Genomic DNA, 25973 nt, shown 5'->3' with positions numbered 1-25973 from the left:
CAAAAAGCTCACATCTACCACTCTATGGTAAAGGAGACTGGATATAACATATTGGGTGAAAAGTATTCACCATGCTAGCAGACAGACTCAGGGTGGCCTTGAATTCAGTTCTCTTGGGGAAAAACAAATTTATTTTGCAAAATGAAATAAGTCTCTTCAATAAATAGCCATTACACAATTTTCCAGTTCAAATGAAAGTAAGTAAAAATGTGGAACTAAGTTCCAAACCTGGACTATGTGGCCACAGTTTCATTGCAGTGCATGGAATTACAACTATTCAGATCACATCTCAAGTGAGACCTATTTCTTTTTCTTTTTCCAGTTAGACGAAAAAAAAAAGAAATCTTTTCTTGCTTTTGTTTGCTTTTAAATTAATAATGATATTCTAGTGAATTAGGTTTTCTGACATTGTAGGAGACCTCTCTCTCTATGACTTTGCTGGATACATACTACGCAAGGATTATTTTGTGGGCAAGAGACTCTGCAAGTTGCAGAAGCCAAAACATGCAAGTGTAAATTGTTTCTCACATATGCGTTGAACTGATTGTACCGACATTTATTATTTTAGTGTCAGAAGTGTCTGGATGCAACTGTGGATCTTTTTCTCTACTCTGTTTAGAGGGAGCCCAGAGCCTAATTCATATGAACTGGCCAGCGTCAGGTGTCACGCAACACAGTCTGATGAAAACCAAATGTCTACAGAGGTTTAAAAAAAACCCTGAACCCAGCCATATTACAGTTTTGACTTAGTCACGACATTGTGAAGAAAAAAAGACTAGGCTCCCCTCCTTTTCTCTCTCTCCTGCTGCCAACAAAGAACTGCTTGTTTCACTTATTTCCCAGAAACAGCATTAGCCTTCCAACAAGGTCAGCAAAAAATGCTGCTTTTCAGTTCTGGTGCATTTTGTTCCAAAAATCTGTAAAGTATTAAACCAAAAAGTTGTACTATCCCAGTGCACAGAGACTCCTTTATTCAGATTTCTGGGATGAAAATAGCTGTACAGAAATTTCTCAACAGTTTCAACTGTTATGTTAAGTTCTGTGATATTCACATTTAACTAATCTTTTCTATCATCAATGATTCAAGCTTAAAAAAACCCAAATGAACAACCTGCAGGTGCAGCATCAAAGCTATGATTTAGCAGGAAGTTATTTAAAAGATTAGAGATTTAGTCTGTAAGCACTTTTAACAATAAATCAACAACAACAAATAAAGTAACAGTGGGGGCTGCCTGACTGGAGAGACAGCTTTAATGCTAATGACCAATTACAGATGACCATTTCTATTTAAAATATTTATTAAATTGTTTTTACTGTTGTTTCATGCAATCTTCAGCTTTTGCATTTCATTCACTTTGAAACTATGAAAATTATACTCCATTCTTGCACTGGCACATGTTCCCTTGAAGGGAAATGCTTACACCAACAGGAACTTCTTTGTCTTAAAATTAAAAATTACTAGATTTTGAAACAGTATCAACGTCTCTTTTGAACACATCAACCTTTAACATTTCAGATTTACTAGATAGTCAGTTGCTGGTTTAAAGGTGTGTGTCCTTTGAGATATCTGGATTTAATTCACCCAATACTGAAGTTAATTCCTCTCAGTCTCTGGAACTATTAGCCACTGTCCTTAAAACATAAATAAATTATTCCAGTTGAAATCTGCCTGATAAATTACTTCTTAGAGGTTTTAATTGCAAATAACAAAAAACCCCTCTGTTCTTTTCCAGAGCTGTGTCATAAAACTCTCTTCTCACAGAACGTGCAAGTCCACTGCAATGCTTTCAGCTCTCCTCTAAGTATTACTTCATTAACCAGAAGCAGGTGCCAAAATTAATTCACATTAACCACAACTGAATTGTGTCTGCTTCTTTCAGGATATCCAGCAATTAAAAATGACCTGGAACAGGAAGCCTTTCCACTGTGCAGGTGGTGCGAGGGTATGGGCTACACTGAGGGAAAACCCAAGTTCCTCTCAATATTACATATTTGTAGCCAAATTTCCAGCCAATGCAAACCAAGCCTTGCAAAATCTAGACCATTTCATGTATATTAGTTATCATTAAAATACATACCACCTGTTTTTAAACACTTTGGAAGCTTCTGCATTCTTACCTCCAGAGACTTACTTGGACAGGGTAACCAAATCTGCATTTTATCATCCTCAAACAATAGCAGCTACACCTCTTTTATCATGGCAGGATATGGAAACTTTGGTTCATGTGTTTATTGCTCTTAGACAGGATTATTGCATTGTTTTATTGGTTGGATTTCCTGGCTGACTAAAAAAAAAATGAAAGCAGAGGCAAAGTGCCATAACCCCCAGTCGTATCCAGACCCAATTAAATTACCGTTAGCAATCCAGCTGAAAGCTAGACTTTTTAGATTCACAGATGAATTTCTATAACACAAACAGTTCTCAGTGTAAGAGGTTCTCCAAGTTAAATCCTATTCTGTAATGCATAATGTCTTTCACCTTAGAGAAACAGTGTGTTTAATAGCTAAAACTATCCTGCTTATATCACTTGGATCATGATTACTGCTGGGTCGACAGAGTAAGCTCCTAAGGTAAGGAGTTTTTTCTTCTTCAGTAGGGGAAAAAAATAAGAATCAAGTAGTTCTTCATCTGGGGTTTGACAGTATAAGTTAATATGGTTGAACTCTCATGGTCTATGCCTACACTGACCCTATACAAATTAAAATTGGGCTTTCCACTGTTTTATGCCTGAGCCGCTTGATCTATAAAATGGAGATAAGCATTACCAGCTTCTACCACAGATGTGCAGTGTTGTTTTATTTTTCTTATACTCTGTATTTATACATGATCTGATCAGGTGAAAGTGCAGGTATCAGGTGCCAACAAAGATATATGTAGCACCCTTCTCCCTCTGCCAGAAATTGTTCTCCATTCTTAAGTGTGTATTGCACATTCTGAAACTCCATCACCTAGTGTTGACAATACAACACCCATGTTCTTTATGGTGCCAGTATCCTACCTGATGAAATCATGAGAACTGCACCAGGACCCTATAAACTGTCGCAAAGGTTTTCAAGACCTGATTGCATAAAGCCCTGAGCACCTGGTCTGATCTCACAGCTGACTTTGCTTTCAGCAGGAGGTTGAGTTAGAGATCTCCTGAGGTCCCTTCCCACCTGAATTATTCAGAGATGGCTACAAGCTTAAATTTTGCAAAGCCACAACCCTCAGCCATATGTGGAAACTCATCTAGCTTCTTTCCTTACCTCAGAATAGGCATCCTTACCTTTGCAAGCTTATAATGTTATTACTTACCCTCTAGCAGCTGTCCCTCAATTCAGTACATCTGAATGAGCTCAGAGTTTCTTATAATACCCCTCTGAGGATGCCACTAGCAGATAACTGATAAAAAAACAGCAGCACAGAGATAAATTAAAACAATCTGCTCCAGATACAGATAGAGCACGAGAATACTGGAAACCTCAGGAACTGTAACATTAAGCATCTTCATGGTGGTGTTTTTTTCCTGCAAATATACATATTAATTCATCTTAACAGAACCTGAGAGAACATATAGTTATGAGGTATTATGTCAGTGTTCAGAATTAAGAGTGATTCAGGTACATTTTCTGAAGGCAGGAGTAGCTGGGCCAATAGACACTATGCGCTAAGATAATAATTTACAAGTTATGAAATTATCAAGTTATCAACCACCATCACCATAGAAGAGCCCAGCTTGGAAGGGAACCTCGAAAGATCATCTTGTCCAAACTTACGTGGAAAATAATAGATTAGGAGGGAAAAAACAGACAAGGTAAGAGGGGATGGCTCAGCTCTAATGCCTATGGGATCTACACAAACATAGCTCTGCTCGTCTCTTTGCTTCACTCCTTGTCACTTCTACCCTGACAGTCAGCTCATACGTGACTGCAGATTTTAAAAGCCTTTCCCCCCATCAATCCCACCTCTGTGCAAAGTCTACCGAGTCACACAAGTTCTCTTGTGTACCAGAAGTGGAAAATGCAAAGTGGTAAAACCAGGTATGCATTTCTGTTACTGCTGATGCTGGACTGCCCACTGTGAAGAGAGAGGCAAAGGTGACATGGTAGCCAGGCACCAGGGAGCATCAGGGACGGCCAGCCTGGTCGGACTTTAGAGAGTTTAGTTAGACCAAACACACATTTTAACCACAGTTTCTAGCTAGATAAATGGAAAGCCCCTGTCCAGGCCCAAATAAACTCAAAGGCATTTTAAAAAGTGGCAGAGTGCCCAAAGCTCCCAAACCACCGAGCTCTGGGCACTACTTAACACACAGCTTAGTTACTCATACAGGAACTAGAATAACTGCGCCTTGCAGTCTGCAACTGGTATTTGCTGTAAGGCCTAAATTCTACAACCGACTGTACCGTGATGTATGCCACTTCACCCAGAAGGTCCTCTGAGATTTTTTGCAAATAGAGTCTGTTCTTTTCATATGAGCTTTTTAAGGAACTCATGCATATAAATGCAGGCTAATTTATATAGAAAACATAAGTACTATCAGAGGGTTTCATTATTTTATTTCAAAATAAGTTGCAAACTGTTAAACTTGAAAAACATTTAAATGAAGACCAGATTGTGCTCACCAACCGGATGAAGAGTACAATCACAAAAGAAATCTCTTTACACAGTTTGAAGGAAGCAGGATGAAAATAACAATGGTTTTGAGTGTTGCATAATGTACAATAGAAAGACTACAAAACAAGCAGCATTTAATTAAAAATTGCTGCAAAAGAAACTTTTATAAGGATCTAATTTTTCCCCTTAAATCTTGCTACACATAGCCAAAACCCATCTGCCACAATCTTCTTACATCAGTGACTGCCATTAAGGCAGATAGCTTCCCTAGCTACCTTCTGGAGAACAATGCAGGCATTTAAGTCAGACTGTAGTTTGACCATTACCCTAGGTGCACTGACACTGCTCTCTCCTTCCTTTCATTCTCAAGAGGTCCGTGGAGCTTAATGTCCTAATTCAGGGACATATCTTAGATGCTTAAAATAAGGGTGTACAATACCCCCACCCCCTCCTTCCACATATGGTCTTTGATTCTACCACAATAATGGAGTTGACCGGCAATAGATAGTTAATACATTATCAATCAGCTGAAAGAGACTATGTTTCAGAATTGGCAGAAAACTAATACATGTGCGGATTCATCACCAAAGTAAATGGGATTTATGAAGCACTCATGAAGATTCAAGAAATACAGTGTTTCTGGTTGCCTTCAGTCAGAGGCTGATCATCTTCCCTGCTGCATTCCAACCGCAAAATATACAGTTAAAAGGTTCTTGTTAATGTTGTTCTTTCCTTAGTATATTCATCTACAAACTGTCTTAGAAGAATAACAAAGGTAAAATATGCAGAAAAAGCAGAATGAACAAGGCTGAATATATGCTAACCTGCAACAATATCCTTTCAATTTCTGGGACAAATTTCCCTTTTCATTCATGAAACTTCATTGAATTTAGTAGTGGTATGAAAATGAGCATAGAAACCTCCCTAGCATGTATTAGTTTTCTGTAAATTTAACAAGATGCATCAATGGAAGCAATACCTTCAGAGACCTTTGTTATATAACATTTAAAAAGCAATGCTTTTCATGTAAGTGAGAAAACTAACACTGCTGAAGTTAGAAGAAAACTGGTATGTGTATATCATAAATAGACAACATAAAACCACAGTAAGAAAAAAGGAAGAAAAATACAGCGGATTTAAGGTATGTCCACCAATTTCAATCAACTTTCACTGTATGCTTCTCTACGTTTCAAGCATAGGCATACTATGATTTGGTGTCACTTAGTCACATTCTGTGCTTTTGACAGAATGTTTGTAAGTGCCTTTGTACATTCCCCAGCAAATATTGCTGAAAGGAGTTTATACACCAAAGCAACAAGCAGCAGGGAACAGAACGTATTTTCCATCTCTTCATAAGAAGCATAGCAAGGAAAACACATGTGTTAGTAATTGGAAGTGCAGACCAGTAAGCAGACCTGGAATACTTAAATCCTTTTCTTTTAAATGGCACATCTTCAAAAGAAAAACTTCTTTTAATTCCTACAGTACCCAAAAACACTAAGGCAAAATGCAGATGCATAGACTTCATTTACTAAAAAGTTACAAAACTATGGCCAGAAGAGTGGCTTAACTTGGTATCCAGTTTCCATTTCTCCTCTGATGTCTGTAAGATGTTGGCACAATCACTGCTGGCTTAGAGTTCTGACTGCCAGACCAACAAATTGCTACCTTCAATGTCAGAGCAGACCCAAGAAAGCAGGTTTAGCAGTAACACTGTTAGCATCAGAAAAGAGCAGAAAGGGCCTTCCTTTTGGCCAAGATAATTTCAAAATAGAGACATTCTACTTTAGTACTTGAAACTGCACTCACATGTATTATAAACTTTCACATGAAGTATTCGGAGGCTACTGTATTCTGTTCAGATCATTGCAATCTTGTAATTTCTGTGTGCATATATATGTATATATACACACACAGAGTTTCTAGATTGAATCTTTTAAAATATATTTTAAAATAAAATAGTGTCACACTTGGCGTATTCAAACAGGTGGATTGGAAAACCAGGGACTGTGACGCTGAATTTAATAATACAGTGCTAAAAAAGCTACTCAGCTGTGCAAACAGGTTTGCTTGCTCCCAAAGTGCCACAGCATGCCTTTAGAAAGCCACCCGAATGAGAAAAAGTTCACCAAAACATACTGACAAAATATTTTCTCGATTAAATAAATATTAACACTGTGGAAATTTTTACATACTATTTCTAGTGGGCTAATGTTTAGGAAATTCAGTCACAGATCTGAACCACTATGCCAAGCACTCTATAAATACCTACCAAAAAGCGGAACCTCATCTATGAATGTGAAGGGTACTGAATGAAATATAGTCTGTATTTGATGTCACAGATTTTGAAGCCTGTGGAAATGACCCTGCTGGGCACCTGAAGTCCCTTCAAGAACAGACTCTTAATTAGGTGTATGCTTTTATTTCGAACTCTCTGTATCTCGAGAAAGACCCTCCTCTAAAATTCAGTATACAAGCATTTCAGTACAGGATTTGGCTTTGATTCACTTCCACTAATAAACTGGGGGAAAAGCTTGCTGTACGCTGTCCTCATTTATGGTATCTCCTTTGTTTTTTAATTAGAGAGAATGTAACAGATGTCAACACAAGCTGAGGAGTTGGTATGAACAAAAAACCCCACTGTCCTATTCTTACCTCTTGGCCATTTCCGAATTGCTATAAACAGATTGACCTAAACGCAGCTGTGGTTTGAAGTAACATGCGCAGAGCAATCGTTAATTTTTACCATGTAGTATGACACACTGCAGTACACCCTAACCTTTTCGATTTTATTCCAGTTTCTTCTTCAGATACCTACTCTCATGACGCAATTTGCTACTGTCCACTGAATCACGTAACATAACCAACACCTTTTACTGAATATATTCAGTTGTTGAGAAAAAGGTAGAAGAAAGAACTGAAGTTAGTTACCTCAGGGGACAGCCTAGGTGTTTATTATAAATTTAAGACAAAAGTAAATATGTATATTGAACATATATACAGAACCCAACTATGCAAAAAAACCTCCCACCATAAACAAACAAGCAAGCAAACCAGCTACAACCTCTTGACCTGAAGAAACACAGGAAAGACTGTGGACAAATTATCTAACAGCACAATAACGTTTGAAAATTACATGGTGGGCTTCTAGAGGCTTTACACAACCTCTGAATGAAAGGAAGAGCTTATTTTTCTAGGTTCAATACTATGTTCAACCAAAAATTTGTCACAGAGACTCTAAAATAAAATGCATGAGATGTTAGAACTTCACCTCAAACAGCATGAATTCACTTGCTGCCAACTCTACAGAGGGAAAATGAAGTGGAGAACATACTGTTGAGCCTGATATAGCAGAATCAGAGCTACCCTTCTTGAAGCAAAAATTACTTTGGGAAATAAATTAGTAAAAGGTGGCTCTCCTCTCTCTTTTGTATTTTCACCACAGAGATGACAACCAGTACTCACCAAGATTTGGCTGAGACATAGCCATAGACCTCTGTGGTATTGGTGTGGAAGTAGCTGCAGGATGGTGGCTCATGTGATTCAGCGGTTGGTTCATAGTTTTTCGAGGATCTTGCCATGTTGTAATTTTTTCTATGTGACTGAGAAAGAAAAGATAAAACACAAACTTAACACAAAATACCCAAGTATATTATATACATGGTTAGGCATAATGTCACAAAAGTCCTATTTGCTCTTCTTATCCCACATCTTTCTACCCTTCTCGTCTCACCCTAACCCACTTGAAATTATCCGTCATCTTGTCATTTGTTTTTTCTTCTGATCTTCTGTCCCTGCCATTCTAGTTTCTTATGCACTACTGCTGAATAATCACTTTTACTTGAACAATTGATGAATTCTATTATGATACTGAAAATCTGTAATACACACTCATCTTCCAGATTATTTGTCCAAAAGTTGTTTACTCTTGTCCTACCAGTGTTTTTCTACATACTCAAATATATGGTCATTCTTCATTCAGCAATCTATGGTCATTTTGCTGAGTTTTGAAAAGACAAGTGTTTGTCTTGCCAAATCCAACTGCTTTCTTCCTTGCCACACTATGAAAACTAGTCTGTCGGTATGTCTCCAAGAATATCAGAATATATGAGAATATATTCTTGTCATCAAAAGGGGCAGATTATGTCCTCATGACTCATGTGTCAACGTAGGTCAAAAATGTTTCTACCACTCTAGTATGTAAACCCTCATGTACCTGTATTACCATGAAAAATACGGAGTGGTCTGTAAATCTGCATGAGATTTTCACTGAAATGCGTGTTTTGAAAGAAACTTATCGGGACAAGGATTTTGAAGATCAGCATGTAATTCTGTTTGAAAGAAGAAAAGAAAAAGGAACTGTCTTAAAGCAATCAATAGTCTGGTATCTATCTAGGCATTGCCTGGTTCCATGTCCAGCTTTCGCCCAACAGACTCAGCAGGCTACAGATTACTGCCTGGACATGGATGGGTTTTCCTCTATCAGGTTTTTTGCTAGAAAACTTTGAAAGAGGTAAGTCTGTAAGAAGAACACGTAAAGAAGAATAAAAATGTAAATATCCTGTCTGGAAAACCATTCCAATACACCCTTCATAAAAGCACACAGTCTAACATCATCTTTGCTGAACTCAGTCTCGAGCTCACCGTTGCCTATGTTATTAGCACTGCCATTAATGCCGTGACCGCACCACACCTCTGGACTCAGCTGGTCATCAGTACTACTTCACAAGCAAGCTTCTGTCTAATGTGATGTTACCATGTCCAAACTCTTTACAGTAAGTCTCTCATATTACCAAAACAATGTGAATTACAAGCAGGGAAAAAACCCCAAAACAACAACTTCTACCAATTTTTAAAGATCAGGAAAAAGCAACACTTTATTTAGTCCACAGCCATTTTCTTTTACTAATAGTTTACATTTAATGTACAGTTCCAAAACTGTAACTGAAGATCACACTTTCACTTCGATACTTGTCTAAAACTCAGCCTCTAAGCTGTCGAGTCACTGCCTTTCTTCACAGCTTCCAGAATATTTGTTTGTTATCATTCGCAAGGAAACTGCCCACCATTGCTTCTCCCTCGCATTAAATCACTTTATTCTCTCTCATGGTAAACCCTTATTATATATTAGTTTTTCTTCTTTTTACTCTTACTTTCAAGTACAAAAATTCTTGTATCCAGTTCAGTTAAATCATCTTTTTCCAAAATTAATAAATGTCATTCTGAATGAATGATGCTGCTATAACAAGAAGTTGGGCAATGTTTTCTGTTAAGTCCTAATTGTGCCTAAATGAGATGAAAAGCATTTTTATTTAAAGTTCCATTTTTTTTGTTTCTCTAGCATTGTAATTCAAATAAAGAAGATAGATACACTTAATCAAAGCTATGAATTTTGGAATACCAACACATGATAGAAAAGACTTTTCCCCAGATAGTGAGAAACATGCTTTTAAGCATGAGCTTTAGTGATTAAATAAACACTGACTTGACGAAGCTTATATCAAAACACATTTCTCAATTTAAAAATTTTTTTTTTACATATAAACACTGTAAAATTTAAGCAAAAAGGTTAAAATTAAATCAGACTTTTTTTTCCTGTAATGTTCATCTCTAAAAACTGAAAGCACAAATTCCTGTTAGGAAAACTTGAAGCACAAGTTAAAGTATTTATGAAGTCAGTTGCATTAGGCAATCTGTAACTTGTTTGAACATATTCCTCACTCTAACTACAAATCCGAAACGCTTCACTAGAACTGCAAATTATGTACAATGAGCAATAACAGGAAGTGCTCTTAACAAAAAGACACACTAGAATACCAAAATGGTCAATTCAAAATTCTGTTTTGTTATCAAAGTTCCTTTCAGCAGTAACATTCTCACATTTCATGGGCATTAAAACCCAAGAAAATATGATAATTCATTTTTCGATTCAGGTGAAAGCTATGAACATATGCAGAACTGCGCACATGAGTTTGTACTTGAGATTTTGAGGATCCTTCCGTTTTAAGTATTTAGGAAAAGAGAACAAGTCTACGCAGTACAGTGGTCAGTCGCCCTCAGTACGACAGTGTTTGCTGATACTTGGAGGGAACCTCCTGTGTGTCAGTTTGTGCCCATCGCCTCTGGTAATTAGAGAGGCCGTACGTAACAGCCTGTGGTGAGCAACGCAGATGGAAGCCAATCCATGCATTTCACTCTAGTGTCCAACTGCAGTGTGCAGCACAAGACAGTCCCTGGCAAAATCTTTAGTTCGTTTCAGGGAAAGAAAGACACGAGTCTTGCAGTTCATGCTGAACCACACTCAGCACCGTCAGCCACTCATGGGTGCAGGGTTTGGCACTGGACGGGTCTTCAACTCCAAAGGTGTGAAGTATTACCTTCAGTCAACAGGACAAACCTTCTTCCAGAATTGTCTTCAAACTCACAAATCTTAGCAGCAAGTACCACAGAAACCTTCAAAACTGGGCAGTGGGTAGGAATTGCTGGATTTAATTATTTTCTAACCTTTGCTGAGATCCTGTTCTTTACATTGTTGCTACACTTACCTACTTTCCCACCCCAGCACTGCCAGCTGTTCCTTGTTCTGTTTTGTTTCATTCATTTGTAGTACTTAACTGTCACAACAGGCAGCCACCAGCTCCTAGGACCAGCCCTGGTGGAGTCATGGTTGTGTCACAGCACTGGAGAACACTGGTGGTGGCCGTGTCACAGGGGAGTTGTGGGTGGCCCAGGACGGGTATAACAAGGGCTGTGCCAGGCCAGGCTGGCAGACAAGTAGCCACGTGAACAAGGGCTGAGAGGGGAGGGCAGGGGAGGGATGGGCCACTCATGGCGGTGAAGGGTGCCTGCTCCTCCTTTGTGGCTTCTTCCATTACAGCCTGATGCCTGGACAGGAAGCGACCAGACCAGGGCGCATTCCTGTCCTCTCCCTCCTCCAACACTCAGCCAGAGAGCTGCCAGCATGCTGCAGGACAGATAAGATAGCCCCGACCCATACACCGTTACGGTCTTACAGGGAGCTGGGAGCTCCCTACAGCCATGGCAAAGCCATGCACTTGTTTTCCCCAGGTAGCCAAGGGCTGGGCCACACAGGAGCTTCTGGCACCATTTCACCAGTTCAGGTCACAGCAGGGAAAATACTGGTGGTGGCCCATGTTGCAATGGGGTTGGTGATGTGGTTGGGCCAGGACAGGCGTCTCCTGTCCGTCAGGGAGACACGGGTTGGACAGCCTTGACATGAGGCTAGGAGAGCCCTGGGCAGGGAGGCAGGGCTGCTCCACAGCAAAGGGGGGTGGCTGCTCTGTTCTTTGATGCTCCTCTTGTCTTTGACAGCCAAATCAACATGACCAGATCATGGCACACACCTCTCCTTTCCTTCCTCTACCACACAGCTGGAGAGTGTTGCAACTAACAAGGACATTGACCTAAAGATGATGAAACACACATGTGTGAAACTTTTCTCAAAATAAAATTTGATATTCATGGGGGTTTGCTGGTGAAAGGGCTGGAAGGCATGTTGTATGAGGAGCAGCTAAGGACTTTGGGTTTGTCTAGTTTGGAGAAAAGGAGCCTGAGGGGCAACCTCATTGCTGCCTGCAGCTTCCTGAGGAGGGGACACAGGGAGAAAGGTGCTGAGCTCTTCTCGGGATCCAGGGACAGGATGTGTTTGAACAACTCAAAGCTGCATCAGGGGAGGTTTAGACTTGGCATTAGGAAGCATTTCTTTACAAAGAGGCTGGTCAAACACTGGAACAGGGTTCCTAGAGAGGTGGTCGATGTCCCAAGCCTGTCAGTGTTTATGAGGCATTTGGACAATGCCCTTAACAACATGCTTTAACTTTTGGTCAGCCCTGAAGTGGTCAGGCAGTGGGACGAGATGGTCCCTTCCAACTTAACTATTCTACTCTACTCTATTCAGTAGCTCAAAGATAGCCAGCGCTGAATTCAAAACATTTGCATTTTGTTCCTGCACTGCCTCCTGTTGAACAAATGGCCTGTCACATGGTCAGAAAAAAGCTCCACTTCTCTAGTCTTGAAGAGGCATCTTCAAGACGTTCTGAAATACCATGTTCAGGGATGCATTCAAGAAAAAGGGCCTTTATCTCTGGGAAAACTGGAATTAAGAAACCTGCCCAAGAAACTCAGATGATCAGGGAACTCATAAAACTGAAGTTTTCAAACCAATGGAGCACACGCTGGTTGTTGCAGTGTTTCTTCCTTGTTACCTTGTTACCTTCTTTTTTGCATTTAATGTTTAGTTTTTAACTCAAAATATTTTATACCTAAAATATATCTCAATGCTGCTATTACTTTATGCAAAATGCACTGCAGAAAAAAGCAAAATCAATCTGCTATTCTTTGCAAAATAGGTCAGCAAGTAGTGAAAGTAGACATTGATCAAAATATGGAATTTGTCATTTAGGCCTTGACCCTGAAACACTGAGTTTACCAGAAGTTTTGCTACAGATGCCAATGGAAAGTGGGTCATACCCTTTTAATTTTGCACAGATTCACAGCATTGCAGATATTCAGGAAAGAGCAAAGTAGCAGGAATGCTCGGTTGCAGTTGGCAGTCTATTACAATAACTATGAACTTTTTTGTCTTGCAGTTTTAATGCAGGGTCATTGGGTATACTTTATTGAAACTGTAAAAAAAATTAAATCATATAGGGTTCAGGTAACAGAAGTCATTAAAATATTCTTCAGCAATACAGTTTATATAGTGCTGACAGTAAACATTATCATCAGCTCAGCAAAATCTTGTCCAAATGATGACTTTGAAAAAAACTTTTTAAGAACAGTAGTATGTTAATATTATCCTCAATATACTTTAAAGGCCAGAGAGTCAAGCAATAGTTACTCTTTTAGAAACACATTTTGCACAACACTCCCTGTTGAAACACTTGGTTTCCGATCACCAAATTAGGATGAAATGAGCTGTAGTTGTAAAAGGGACGTTTTTCCCACATTGTACCATGAGACAATTCTCCATCTCTTTTTTTTTTTTTTTTAAATATGCCCACTTAAAATGTCCTGCCTACAAAGGATTACAAGGCAGAGCTCTGCCATTTGCTTTCCCTGAAGTATGTGTCTTTTCTTAATTATCAACATAGTGAGGCAGTCAGCATTAAGTCAGCACAAAACATGAAGAAACACATAATCTAGAATCAATTAACAAGGAAGTATTTTCTTAGTTAATATCTTTCTAGGATGTATCTTTATTGCCTTGCAGATTTTCTCCTTTTTCATTTGAAATAAGAGTTGCAAATTAAAAATATTCAATCAAGTTTTAACAAATTCACAGAGCCTCTTCTCACATAGAAGTCCTCTTAAGATAAAAATGTTCTGCAAATTGCTATGCAAAACAACCAGTCATGAAACTGTAGCTGAAAACTAACACTGCTTTTGTTCAAAATCTCTTTTATCCTTTTTATAGAGAAAACAATCTGTACTTTAATTACACATGTGAGAAGCAGGGCAATGACAACCATTTAGTAATGCTTCTTAACTTACAGAAGAACTGAAAAACTGATAAAAAAAACCCCTTAAGGATCACAGATCTTAAAGAATCCAACTGCATTTAAAGAAAACAGAAAAACCCACAGGAATTTTCTGTGTAAAACATGATAACTTCTCAGCAGCCAGAGCCAGGATCCACGAGTGGCCTTGCTTACCCTTCTTGGTGCCATCCTGGCAGTGTACAAACATTTCTTCATTAAAAAACATGCAGACAGAGTGTCTGAAACAGAACCCTCAAATATGGCATTGATATTATGATTCAAGATCAAGTAATAGCTGGTTGTTACTAGAATTTGTTACTATGACCAGTAAGCCGATTTGGTTTTATCCAGTTATTAAAGAAAAGGCTGTTAAACATTAGACAATGCTTGTTTAAGAACTTAACATAGTAGAACTGAAAACCCCCTATTCTCTAAAATTCCCTAAAATCAGCACTAAGATTCTAAAATAAAGGGCTTGGTTTCAGGCCAGAGAAGCCCCTGTGCGATTTCCATAGTGCATGTAAATCTCCCCCCCCCGCCCTTATTTCTACATAGGTATTGAAAAGGTTATGTTAAACGTCTGCGGAAACAGGTACCAATTCTTTCTACTTGAAATGTATTGGATTTATACTGGGATAACAGATTTTGGCCCAGTATGTTTTTATTTATACAGGAGAATAAAAGAAAATGTAGCAGTGACAGAAATTAGCCTTTTTTAGATTCTTACAGCCTTCTGGGTATCAGAACTGACAAAATTCAATTCAGAACAGCCTTGTTTTTCTTAAAGACCAATGGATGAACTGGTGGATTTTAAACACTAAAATGCAGACTACTGTCCTAAACTTCGGGACCTTCATCACTCAAATCAATTCAAAGGCAGTTACCAGTTTACAATCACCAAAGGACAGCAGCTCCCCTCCATAACCCTGTTACAAACACTCGGTAATGCACATTGCATTGAGCAGCCAGATCAGATTCAGTCACAACGAGCAGATGTAAGAGCTCTGGACTGTCCACAGGACTGGGTGATTTTTTTAAAAAGCGTGATACAGTTCAACGTTAGAGTCGGGCTGAAGCTGTGATTTCCTGACTGGCTGAGGACAACCCAAGTCCATGCTGCTGCTGAGAGGGGAAGTCCCACATCCCCAGCCGTGTGTTCTCATCCCTTTTCTTGGGCTGACAGTAGTGATCCCACAGCCACACAGTCTGCCAAACCAGGCTAAGCAAACCCTTATGGCTAATATTGACTTGTTATTCTTTTCCATTTCGCCAATTCTGTTTTTGCTGGACTCTCATGCCACGAGCTGTATGGTTCATGAGGAAGGGAGAGGCACGTCAGTACCTTAACGGCAGAAGATCACCATTTCTGATCGTGAAACCACACCCTTTGACCACTGTTTATTTCAACCCTGGGAAAAAAGTTATTATGCTCACACGTGTAAAATTTCATTGTGATGAAGACCATTTATTCGGCTCTGATATGTGTATCTGTACACAGGAAAGAAAAACACTATGGAGAGAACCCCTAAATATCCTTATCTGGGATTGTATCAATCCATCTGTTCCTTGGTTTATTATTTCCAGAACTACTAATCCCAGAAGGATATTTTTCCTGGCATATATCACATAGCCTACAACAATGAGACAGAAAACAAAGCTTCAGACAAAGGCAAATAACATAGGCTAGAAATCTTGCCTTCATTGCTAAACTGTACTACATGGGTGACCCGCTTGGAAGACAGCAAAATTTTTCCTTCTCCCAATATCTGAGCTTTACATTGTTACTGGACAAAGATCAAGCTTTTAACTTTCAGGATCACTGAGACAATTAGGTGTCACTGAGTTAAACCCCTGGTCTAAGTGTCCACTAAGGCACTGACTTGTATGCTAGTTTTACCCGCTTTATCACTGGAATTATATTATTATAAATCACTTTACACTATACAGAAGGATAACCTGTTACACTAAATCTGTCTAAATTAATACTTAATAAATACAACAAAACCATCTTTCATTCATTCAGTCCTAAAAGCTATATTCTCTTTCTGTAAGTTCTAAGAAGTTTCCGTTTCCCTTAAGAAAAAAGTATTTTTCTGTAATTGCTGGTTTATGCTTTTAATTTTTGCATAATTTTCTGCAAATTATAACATTTCCACTTTCAAAAGTTTTTCATAGAACAGCTCCAAAGTTATGTAAATAATATTTTTCAATTTCCTTTTCAATTTCTACTTTCCTTTTTCCCCTAAAAGGCAGGGGGAGAGGAAAATAGGAGATGGAGCAATAACCCAATTTTTGTTTTAAAATGTGTAAGAATAAAAAGTGCTGATCACATTTAAATACACTTTCTGTAACAAGTATTACTATACTGATTGCTCAACCGAAGAAGCAGCTGAAACTCAATGTCAGAACAATTCTGAAAAAGACTGATTTTAGGAGTGCTCTATATTTCTAATTATTTGCTCTTTTATTATTATTATATTCTACTATTATTAGATATCTATTATTACCTCTTTTATTGCATGCCATTTTCTGTTCATCATCTACACACATTATCCAAAGAGACAGCCTAAGAGTTTGGGAGAGAATTAGTGAAACAGTTCTTCGCTATAAATTTTGAAGATAAGTGTCTCCTTTACATGTATATGAATCCCAAGAGGAGGAGCCCCAAACTTTAAAGGTATCTTGCCTAATCTATAACATTGAAGCTTCACTATGACGTAGAGAGAATTGCTATGTAGAAATGAAATGAACTTTTAAGACCTGTTTTCATAAGATTCTTATTTGAGGAATATTCAAACTCATGACAAAGTAGCCCCAAAATACATATTCACATTCTCACTTTCAAGTTTTTCAGAAGCCATCTTTGCATTTCTTATGACTATAAATTCTCATATCAGAGCAGGCCATTTCTCAACAAGGTCTTCATTCATAAATAAGCAGGGTAGGAAAGAAGATACATTAATTTTAACTTCTATTTCTGCATCACAGATGAGACTGATGGGGGGTCTTCACAGGCAAACAAGAAGTTTTGAAAATAAGACTTTCAAGAATACTTAGCTGGGGGCTAATACTGTTCCCACTGAAATCAGGGAAAGTTAAATATTTACAACTCAAATGAGATACATCAAGTATCTGTCAAATATTACACAGAGCATGCTATTACAGGTGCTGCCCCCAAACTGCCCAAATCACGGCACTCACACCCATAAAGTCCTAGGAAGCAGAAGCTCATTAAGTGGTAAATTGTACCCTAATGGTGGCCCCTCACCAGAACAAAATTAAAGCAAAGCTCTGCTCTAAAAAACCTCAGTATTTTACTAGGACTTTTTGATTCTGTTTCACCTGTTGTACATTAGGCTTTTGTTAAATGCTTCCTGTCTGGGTGTCTGCTTCCCACTTTGAAATGTCAGTGCTCTTCAGAATTTGCGCTACTGCTGTGTACGGCGCTTTTTAACTGCTAGGCTCTAATCCCCAACTTCCAGTGCAGACTTGCCAAGACAGCTCAGTTGTTTAAATTAGCAAGCAGCACCATGAAGTATACTAATTGTCTTTCTGCTTCTACGAACTCCAACAACAAACGTATCTCAGTGGGTTCTATTTTCAGACTTTTTTTTTTTTTTTAGTATTAGGAAATTCAGATCTACTCATCTAAAAAGGTTTAAGGGGAATTGAGGAGGAAGAACTGATTTGAAATACATTATTCCATGAGCACGCTCTCGCCTGAAATAACACAAACCAAGTTTGGCTAACACTGCAGTACTTGTACGGGGTCCTTCATGGGGGCTTTGTGCTACGGGCTGAGGGACCGGATTCTGTGACTGAGCCACATCAAAGTGAAGCAGCTTCAGGGCAAGTGGGAAGCTGATGACTCATCCGCACCATCAACCCTCATCTTCTGACTCATTAACTGCTCCAAACAGGGCCACGGCTCACCCTGCCTTGGAGAACATCCAGCCACTCGCTTCCGGCTACACCACCATTGCCAAACATTGGGAAATCTGTTTACATCTCTGCGAGCAGAGCCAAACCATTGCCCAACTTTTTCTCTCTGTCCCTCTGTTCCTTGTAAACAAAAAAGGGACAAAAAGGAAGCTTGTCTCAAGTAAGAGTCCACTCACAGTGCTTTGATGCTGCATGACGTGGCAGATATGCTTTCATACAGATGGAAAGTTTTTTAAATTTAAGAAAATTGCCTTGGGGCCACAATATCCCAGCCTGTTGTGTGAGCTTGCTCACAGTACTGCAGTGCAATTTCTGGTAAAACTACAGCCAGAGCCAAACCACACAGTATTGCAGTAACCATTATCACGAAGGATCTAGCAGCAAAAGAGAAATTGTGTATCAGCCTTCAGTGCCTTAGAAACTAACTTTAAAACATGCTGGTATAAAAGAAGGTATTGACACAACCAGAGATGCTCCCAGTAAGAGCTTCCCCCTCCTGCCCTGCCAGTGGCCTCAGCCACGCTCTGCAGCAGGGCTCCCTCCCTCAAGGCAAGGTGGGTTTTCTCCCGAGTAGGAGATGGCAATCTTGGCCCTGGTAGCAATTTTTTATCACTGATCCTGATGAAAGCAACCATTAGTATCACAAGTCAGCTGGCCTCAGATTCTTGAGAGACCATGACCCACACGACACCACCACCACTGGTTCAGCGCAGCCTGAAGACCACTAGGGGAAATAACGAAAAATTCACGTTCATTTTTGTTAACACGTTCATCCGTGTAGGGGCCTAACCCACATGGGTGCTAAGCATTCAGCCCTTCAAAACATAAAAGATTCAGTGGAGTTTGAAGTCATCACCTGTTTTGCAGTACACTTCATGAGGCCAAACACCATCTCACGGTCAGTTCTGCACCTTGCTCATTCCCATCTCCCTCCTCAGTTCAGTTGCTACAACTGATTTAGGCTATGGACAGCAATTCAAATCAGTGAAGCAATTCAGATTAAAAACAGACCTAATCAAAATAATTATTAATATATTGGATCGATTTAGCACAACTTAAGGGTTGGTACAAAAGTTGGAGCGATTGGTCAAGTCAGGAATTCTCCACGCATTTCCTCATGGACTGTCACGTTGGGGCTAGATAAAACATCACGCTTTCCAGAGATAAGGCCTTCAGCAGAGACCTTCATGCAACTCCCCCCCCAGGCATCCTGACACAAGAACTCACTGTCCCTGGACATTCATCCCTGCACTCCCAGTGCAGTTTGCTGCCTCCCTCCCTCAGTTACGCTACAGTTTTGTGGGGCTGCACTATAATCCAGATTCACAAAATTAAGAGGGTTAAGAAGAACCCTGAATAAGGACGTGACTGTAGGCTCAAGCAGTTGTGTTTGCTTGCCTTTAAACGTGCAAAGTTCCCTCACCTATTTTTTAGCAACATCTAATAAGGTGACTTAGGGCAGAGAGGAAAGGAACCTGTACTATTACTGCCGTTTCCTTTACAAGACAAGCCAGGGCCTACTCAAGATACTTTGTGCCCTTCAGATCTTTCGGCACTCACTGCCTGCCCAAAAGGAGCTTAGAGGACTAACCTCACAACACAACAGGCAATTGCTAAATAGAAGTGCGTTTGCACGTGCTCCTGAATGCACATAAACCCGTTTATGTGAAAAAAAGAATCAAGAGTGAACTCTTTCCAGTTATTTTCTAAATTAACTTTATTTTAAAACTTCAGTCTAATTCAAATATTCAACAACTATTGGTCTGCGAAAAGATTCATACAGTACATTCGCATAAAAACCCCCTGAGTTTCGAGAGCAAATCAAGACTTCATATTGCATACACCAACTGAGAATTAACGTGTGTTAGCATACTCATTAATTATAGTGGTACCTACTAGCTGTATCTTCATTTGCACCAAACCATAAATGCCAATTGTTCACTGTACACATCAGCCCCAGTACCTTCATGCGTCTCTAAAAACACCTGTGAACTGGCTTAGGGCAGACTGTAAGCCACCACTGAGACAGTCCCCCATTTCCTCTCCCATGGAAGGGTACTGAAAAAGAGTAGCTTGCTTTCATCTTTCCCAGCACCTTTTATACAAAAGTATCTTTTAGCACATCGGTCCCATCTGCAAACAGTTCACTGGTTTTCTGTTACTCCGGGTTCAGTTCAAAATGACTTCTCATTTTAGAACTGTCGATGCACTTGACATAGCCAATTTTACAGTACTTTATCATTTAATTCCCCTCCTCAAGTCCTTACTTATTTAGCTTTGGCTTGATATCTCTCTCTCTCTCTCTCCAATTCGTCTAAAGCAGAAAATGTGCTAGGTTTTTTGGGAGGGTCTTTTTGCAACTCTTTCATTGAAAAAAACATCCTCTATGGCTTTGCTTTGTGAGGTCTCTCAAAATTCTTAAGTCTTTGCCCTACTTTTAAACTCACTTCACACTCTAGTTCCTTTCACTACGGTTTGACTTCACAACTGCACAAAATCAGCTTTAGATGGCATTTAGTGCAGATTGGTTTTAAAGATCCTATCTACTAAAAGGGAAACAGCCAGACAGATGTGGGAGTTTAGGGAGCTGTGCTGTACATTGGAGAGAAAGAAAATATCCTTACAAAGAAACAGAAATAAACAAACAAACAAATAAAAATCTCAGCTTCTTGCTAAATTACTTCAGAAAGGTTAAAAAAAAAGCAGTGTACATCTTGTGTTCTCAGTGGTCAGAAAGATCCTTCTTGGACTATAAACTCTGGGTAACTTTTCACAATCTTTGTTGGATTTGAGTGAGTTGGAGAACAGTTGATTTGGACTGTTCACAGATAATGAATCTGGAAGAGTCTGGTTTGATTTCACTTACTGTTAGAGACATCAGATACATAAAAATGTTTCTAGCTCCAAAACAGTTCCGACATAAAAGCTATTTACAAGAAATTTTCTGTCTACTCCCTGGGTTTTACTGAATGTTGAGTATTTATAAAAATACTACATGCACTGTAAATGTTATAGCTTTTTTTTCTAAGTAAGACATTGTTAAAGATATTGTAAAAGCTACTTTTCCACCTGCAGTTCACTTCAAGTGAAATTTATTCTAAGCCTTGGCATTTTTTCATATCACAGTTATTCCTTGCCAGGTAGAGTTATATGGCTTTGAAAAAGAAAGTGTAAAGGTACTGAAATTAACTCACTTACTTTTCATGGTAACACAGATGGAATCAACATTTTGAAAACCCAATCTACCCATTCTACCAGTTAAACTACATAGTACTTTGAGATTTTCAAATGCAAAATGAACTCAACTGGAGTGTGAAGTCATGATTTTTTAAAACGTGTTTCTTGAGAGCTGCTTCACTAGCCTCACAGAATGTTGTTCATCTGTAAAAGTCTAGTATCATCAACTTCTTAAAAATCTTAGCTCTGTTATTCTTTTTTAAGTGACGTTATGTCTTCCAGTCACAAATGAATAAAACTAAAGATAGGAATTGAATGGAAATGATTTTTAGATTTAGAAACAATTACCCTACGTGCATGTGTCCAGTTCCCACAGAAATTAAGGGAATTTGTGTGTGTATACAGATGATACACTAGTGTATTGAGCTAAAAAATACCACCAACAAAACAAAGTAAGGGCCATGAAAGTCCTTTACTATACTGGATCTTTGACATTGTGCAAGTGAGTAAGCACAAAAGGAAAGACCACAGATCCAATATTCTTTGTCATTAAACAGAGAATTCAGAACCCACCACTAGAATCTAAAGAAATGAAATCTTAGTGCAGTCTTAATTTAGAAAAAAAAATAGTAAGTCACAAGATTCCGACAACGCCCCAAAAATCACATGAAGTGACTTTCAGAGTTATGATTTTACCCCTCTAAGGTAAATGGAAAAAAGTGTGCACAAGCATTTAGTCCTGTGTAACAATTAGGATGAAAAAAAATAACTGTGCCTACAAAAATAGCCTTATTTTTCTTATGGAAACCTTTGATCTCATTTCCCTCACGCACTTCAGAATGATTTCCAGGCCTAGTGTCTGTTCCCAGGAAACTTCAATAGGAGAAAGGTGAGACCCACTGTGTACAGAGAAATAAAAATACTGTTTGGGGTAAAAAATTAACTCACAACTGAGTATTTTTAACTGCTTACCAGCAGCAGTCACATTTATCAGCATGTTTAGAAACCTCCAAACCCACTGTTCACTACAGAAACACCAACGGCTCCCTAAGGATCCGTTGCGCTGCTGTAACACCAGCATGAACGCCTTTTGCCTTAAGGTGGTTAGTTTGGACAAGGGTGGGGCCAGGAATCTCTGAAGAGGATGAAGAGGATCAAGGAAATTCTATAATTAAGCGGTATTTTACAGCAGCTTATGGCAGCTGTTAGAACCAGTGGGAGGACTGGCTGGGGGGTGCAAGAACAGCTAGCGTAATTCTTCCTCACCAGACCACACACAGCCTATCACCCTCAGCACTGTCCCTGCCCCACGTCCTACCAAGGTCACCCTATACCAACACCTGCTGCTTCTGCAGACTTGGGGATGCACATCAGTTATTGCTGCCATCTTTCTAATCCTAAAAGGAGGAGGAATTTATCGTTCATTAAAAAAAAGTGAGAAACATTTTAGATTGTCTCTAGTAAGAAAACTGTGGATACGCTATGTATGGGGTATTAAAGAGAATTTGTGAATGCTTCTTTGTAAGAATCCTCCATTAAGTACCACTCTTAATTATTAACAAAATACTAATGGATTACTTAATTCTCAACTTCAAGCAGTTCTAGTTTCAAAAGCAAACATTTAGTTTTGGATATTTTCTAATTTATATATACAAATATTTTCTATTTCTGTGCAGATATTTTGTCTTCTCCATGGCCATTATATGCACAAAAGAAGGGCAGGACACGGTTCAGTAACTGTATGAGAATACCCTGTTCTGTCCGTAGCATGCAGTTGGATTCCTCTTCCTCTGCCACGCTTCTTTTCCCCTTCGATCAGCACCGACTGGAAAATCTCAAGAACCAAGTTCTACCTCTCATCACAACATGAAAAGGCTTTACAGAAACTACAGCACTATGTTCTAACATTATGCACCCAGCTGTGCATTTGATAACTATAACTCATTAAGTAGACTGCAACAGTCCCCACAATGTGGGAACTACCTTCCAAACACGTAACAGACAGTCAGTTCTCTTAAAAATGTAAAGCTTGAAGATAACGCAATAATTTCAGTAGGACAGCCAAATTTTCATGGCTTGTCACTTGTTCACAGCTCTGCTAAATGCAAACTTAAGTGGAAATGAGACTGAGTTAAATAATGATCTGAATCACATCTTGTTAAAGATAACGAGCTTCACTCTGGCATGAGCCCACACAGAACATGTTTGGAGGAAAATCTTTATTGGCACAGACAGTTTACATGCCAGACTGCGTAGACAAAGCATCCATTTCATTAGGTTTGCAGTTGCCTTATTCTTTTCTGTTAGCTTATGTTTACATTGCACACACAAAAAAAGGAATGTGAAAATTTTAATACAATGAACCAAAATAACATACTCAGTGTCAGCTTCCCTTGGTCCTCCTATGTTGTGCATTGTGATACCATTGTTAATTATATCATCACACACCATTTTTCCCGAGAGTGCCTGTTTTACTTACTAAGTGCATTTGACTATATAAGGCTCAGTTACTGACGTGCTATTAGGTACTTTATCTAGCATGCAGCTTCCTTCCATATTTACTGCAAAATTCTCCAACTCAATTCTAGCAACACATGTAATAAATTGTCTGTAAAAGATAATGAGTAAATCATTACAGTGTAACTTCAGAGATTTCCGTTCAGTTTTGCAAGGCTGTCCCCATTTTACAGATCAGGAGTGCAATGTGTTTAGAAGTATCCAGTAATCTCGGGGAGCACTTTGAAACATCTAGGCCCTGATCTCACAAAATAGGTATCGCTTTTGTGTTTGAAACACAGCATCCAGTGACTTCAGCTGTCACTGTGAGTGCCTGGCATAGTTAGAAATCACAGGAGTAGGGGGTGTGCTAGCGTAGGTCAGGGGGTTCTTTCTCTCAAACACATATACCCTTTCATTCAGTTAAATGGAGATAAAAATCCATTTCCATACAGTGAGTACCAAAACAGATGAACAGAAGATGAAGGAGTAGAGCCTTTCTTTAGGCTACCTTGTGAAGACGCAGTAATTCACAAAAATGGCATTCCCAACAGACAACATTTATCACATCCTTCTCTTGTATGTAGCTTTATCACCTATAACAACCACATAAAACATGAATACTACCTGCAGAACGAGTATTTCTCCATTAGCCTGACATTTTCCAACATCATATAAAGAGAAGTTGATAGGCCTGCTTTTCTTCCAAGTACTCAAAGAATCATAGAATCATAGAATGGTTTGGGTTGGAAGGGACCTTAAAGATCATCCAGTTCCAAACTCCCTGCCACGGGCAGGGACACCCTCCACTAGACCACGTTGCCCAAAGCCTCATCCAACCTAGCCTTAAACACTTCCAGGGATCCAGGGGCCTCCACAACCTCTCCGGGCAGCCTGTGCCAGTACCTTCACCACTCCAACAGGAAAGAATTTCTTTTCTAACATCTAATCTAAATCGACCCTCCTTCAACTTAAACCCATTCTCCCTTGTCCTGTCACTACACTCCCTCATAAACAGTCCCTCACCATCTTCCCTGTAGGCCCCTTCAGGTACTGGAAGGCCGCAATTAGATCTCCCCGGAGCCGCCTTTTCTCCAGGCTGAACAATCCCAACTCTCTCAGCCTGTCCTCATAGCAGAGGTGCTCCAGCCCTCCAATCATCTCCGTGGCTTCCTCTGGACTCGCTCCAACAGCTCCATGTCTCTCCTGTCCTGGGGCCCCCAGAGCTGGACGCAGCACTGCAGGGGGGTCTCACCAGAGTGGAGTAGAGGGGCAGGATCACCTCCCTCGACCTGCTGGTCACACCTCTTTTGATGCAGCCCAGGACACGGTTGGCTTTCTGGGCTGCAAGCGCACACTGCCGGCTCATGCTGAGCTTCTCATCAATCAATACCCCCAAGTCCTTCTCCTCGGGGCTGCTTTCAATCCATTCCCTGCCCAGCCTGTAGTTGTGCTTGGGATTACGCCGACCCACGTGCAGGACCTTGCACTTGGCCTTGTTGAACTTCATGCGGTTTGCACGGGCCCAGCTCTACAGCCTGTCAAGGTCCCTCTGGATGGCATCCCTTCCCTCCAGTGTGTCGACCACACCACACAGCTTGGTGTCGTTGGCAAACTTGCTGAGGGTGCACTCGATCCCACTGTCCATGTTGCTGACAAAGATGCTAAACAGTGTCGGTCCCAGTACCGACCCCTGAGGAACGCCACTCATCACTGTTCTCCACTTGGACATTGAGCTGTTGACCACAACTCTTTGAGTGTGACCATCCAGCCAATTCCTTATCCACTGAGTGGATGAATTCCACAGTCCCCTCAGAGAGAAGAATGCCATTACCTTCTTTCTGATACACACAAGTGGAATGTACATTTATTTTTAGATGGGTCCCATTTCCTCTAAGAGGATATGTTTGAAATATCTTCTAAAAAAACCATAGTGATGGTACAACACAAGAATCTAGACTACTGGTGTACGTATGGTTGGCTAAGTACAGACACAGAGTATTTGTCTGGCACTGGCCTACGTCCAGGGCCATGCTGCAAGTGTATGGCACGTACTGCTGGTAAACTTGGCAAATGGACAAGATTTTCCTTTCATGGGACAATACTCTGAAGTAGGAAAATCGGACAGTTGCACTGTGTTCCCTGCTATTTTGCACAGGTGACTTGACTAACATATTGATGCTTCTTGATGTTTCCAACCCTCTGGGGCAGACCATGGGACACCTGGGCTGTTGCAAATTAAACAAAAAACAGATTTAAAG

The 25973-nt window shown here is 39.7% G+C and overlaps 1 protein-coding gene across 1 annotated transcript in view; it reads right to left on the bottom strand.

The window, feature by feature from the left end:
- The window catches only part of WWTR1 (WW domain containing transcription regulator 1), an 85489-nt gene that overhangs the window by 27557 nt on the left and 31959 nt on the right, over nucleotides 1-25973 (bottom strand). The window contains exon 2 of the mRNA XM_075761815.1: nucleotides 8063-8199. Within this exon, the coding sequence (XP_075617930.1) occupies nucleotides 8063-8199 (137 nt within the window). The remainder of the gene's footprint in view (nucleotides 1-8062; nucleotides 8200-25973) is intronic.

The sequence above is a fragment of the Balearica regulorum genome, chromosome 9, assembly GCF_011004875.1.
Source record: "Balearica regulorum gibbericeps isolate bBalReg1 chromosome 9, bBalReg1.pri, whole genome shotgun sequence".
In the NCBI taxonomy this organism is placed as follows: Eukaryota; Metazoa; Chordata; class Aves; order Gruiformes; family Gruidae; genus Balearica; species Balearica regulorum.
The sequence above is the reverse complement of the archived record's forward strand: the minus strand, read 5'-3'. Positions and strand labels throughout refer to the sequence as shown.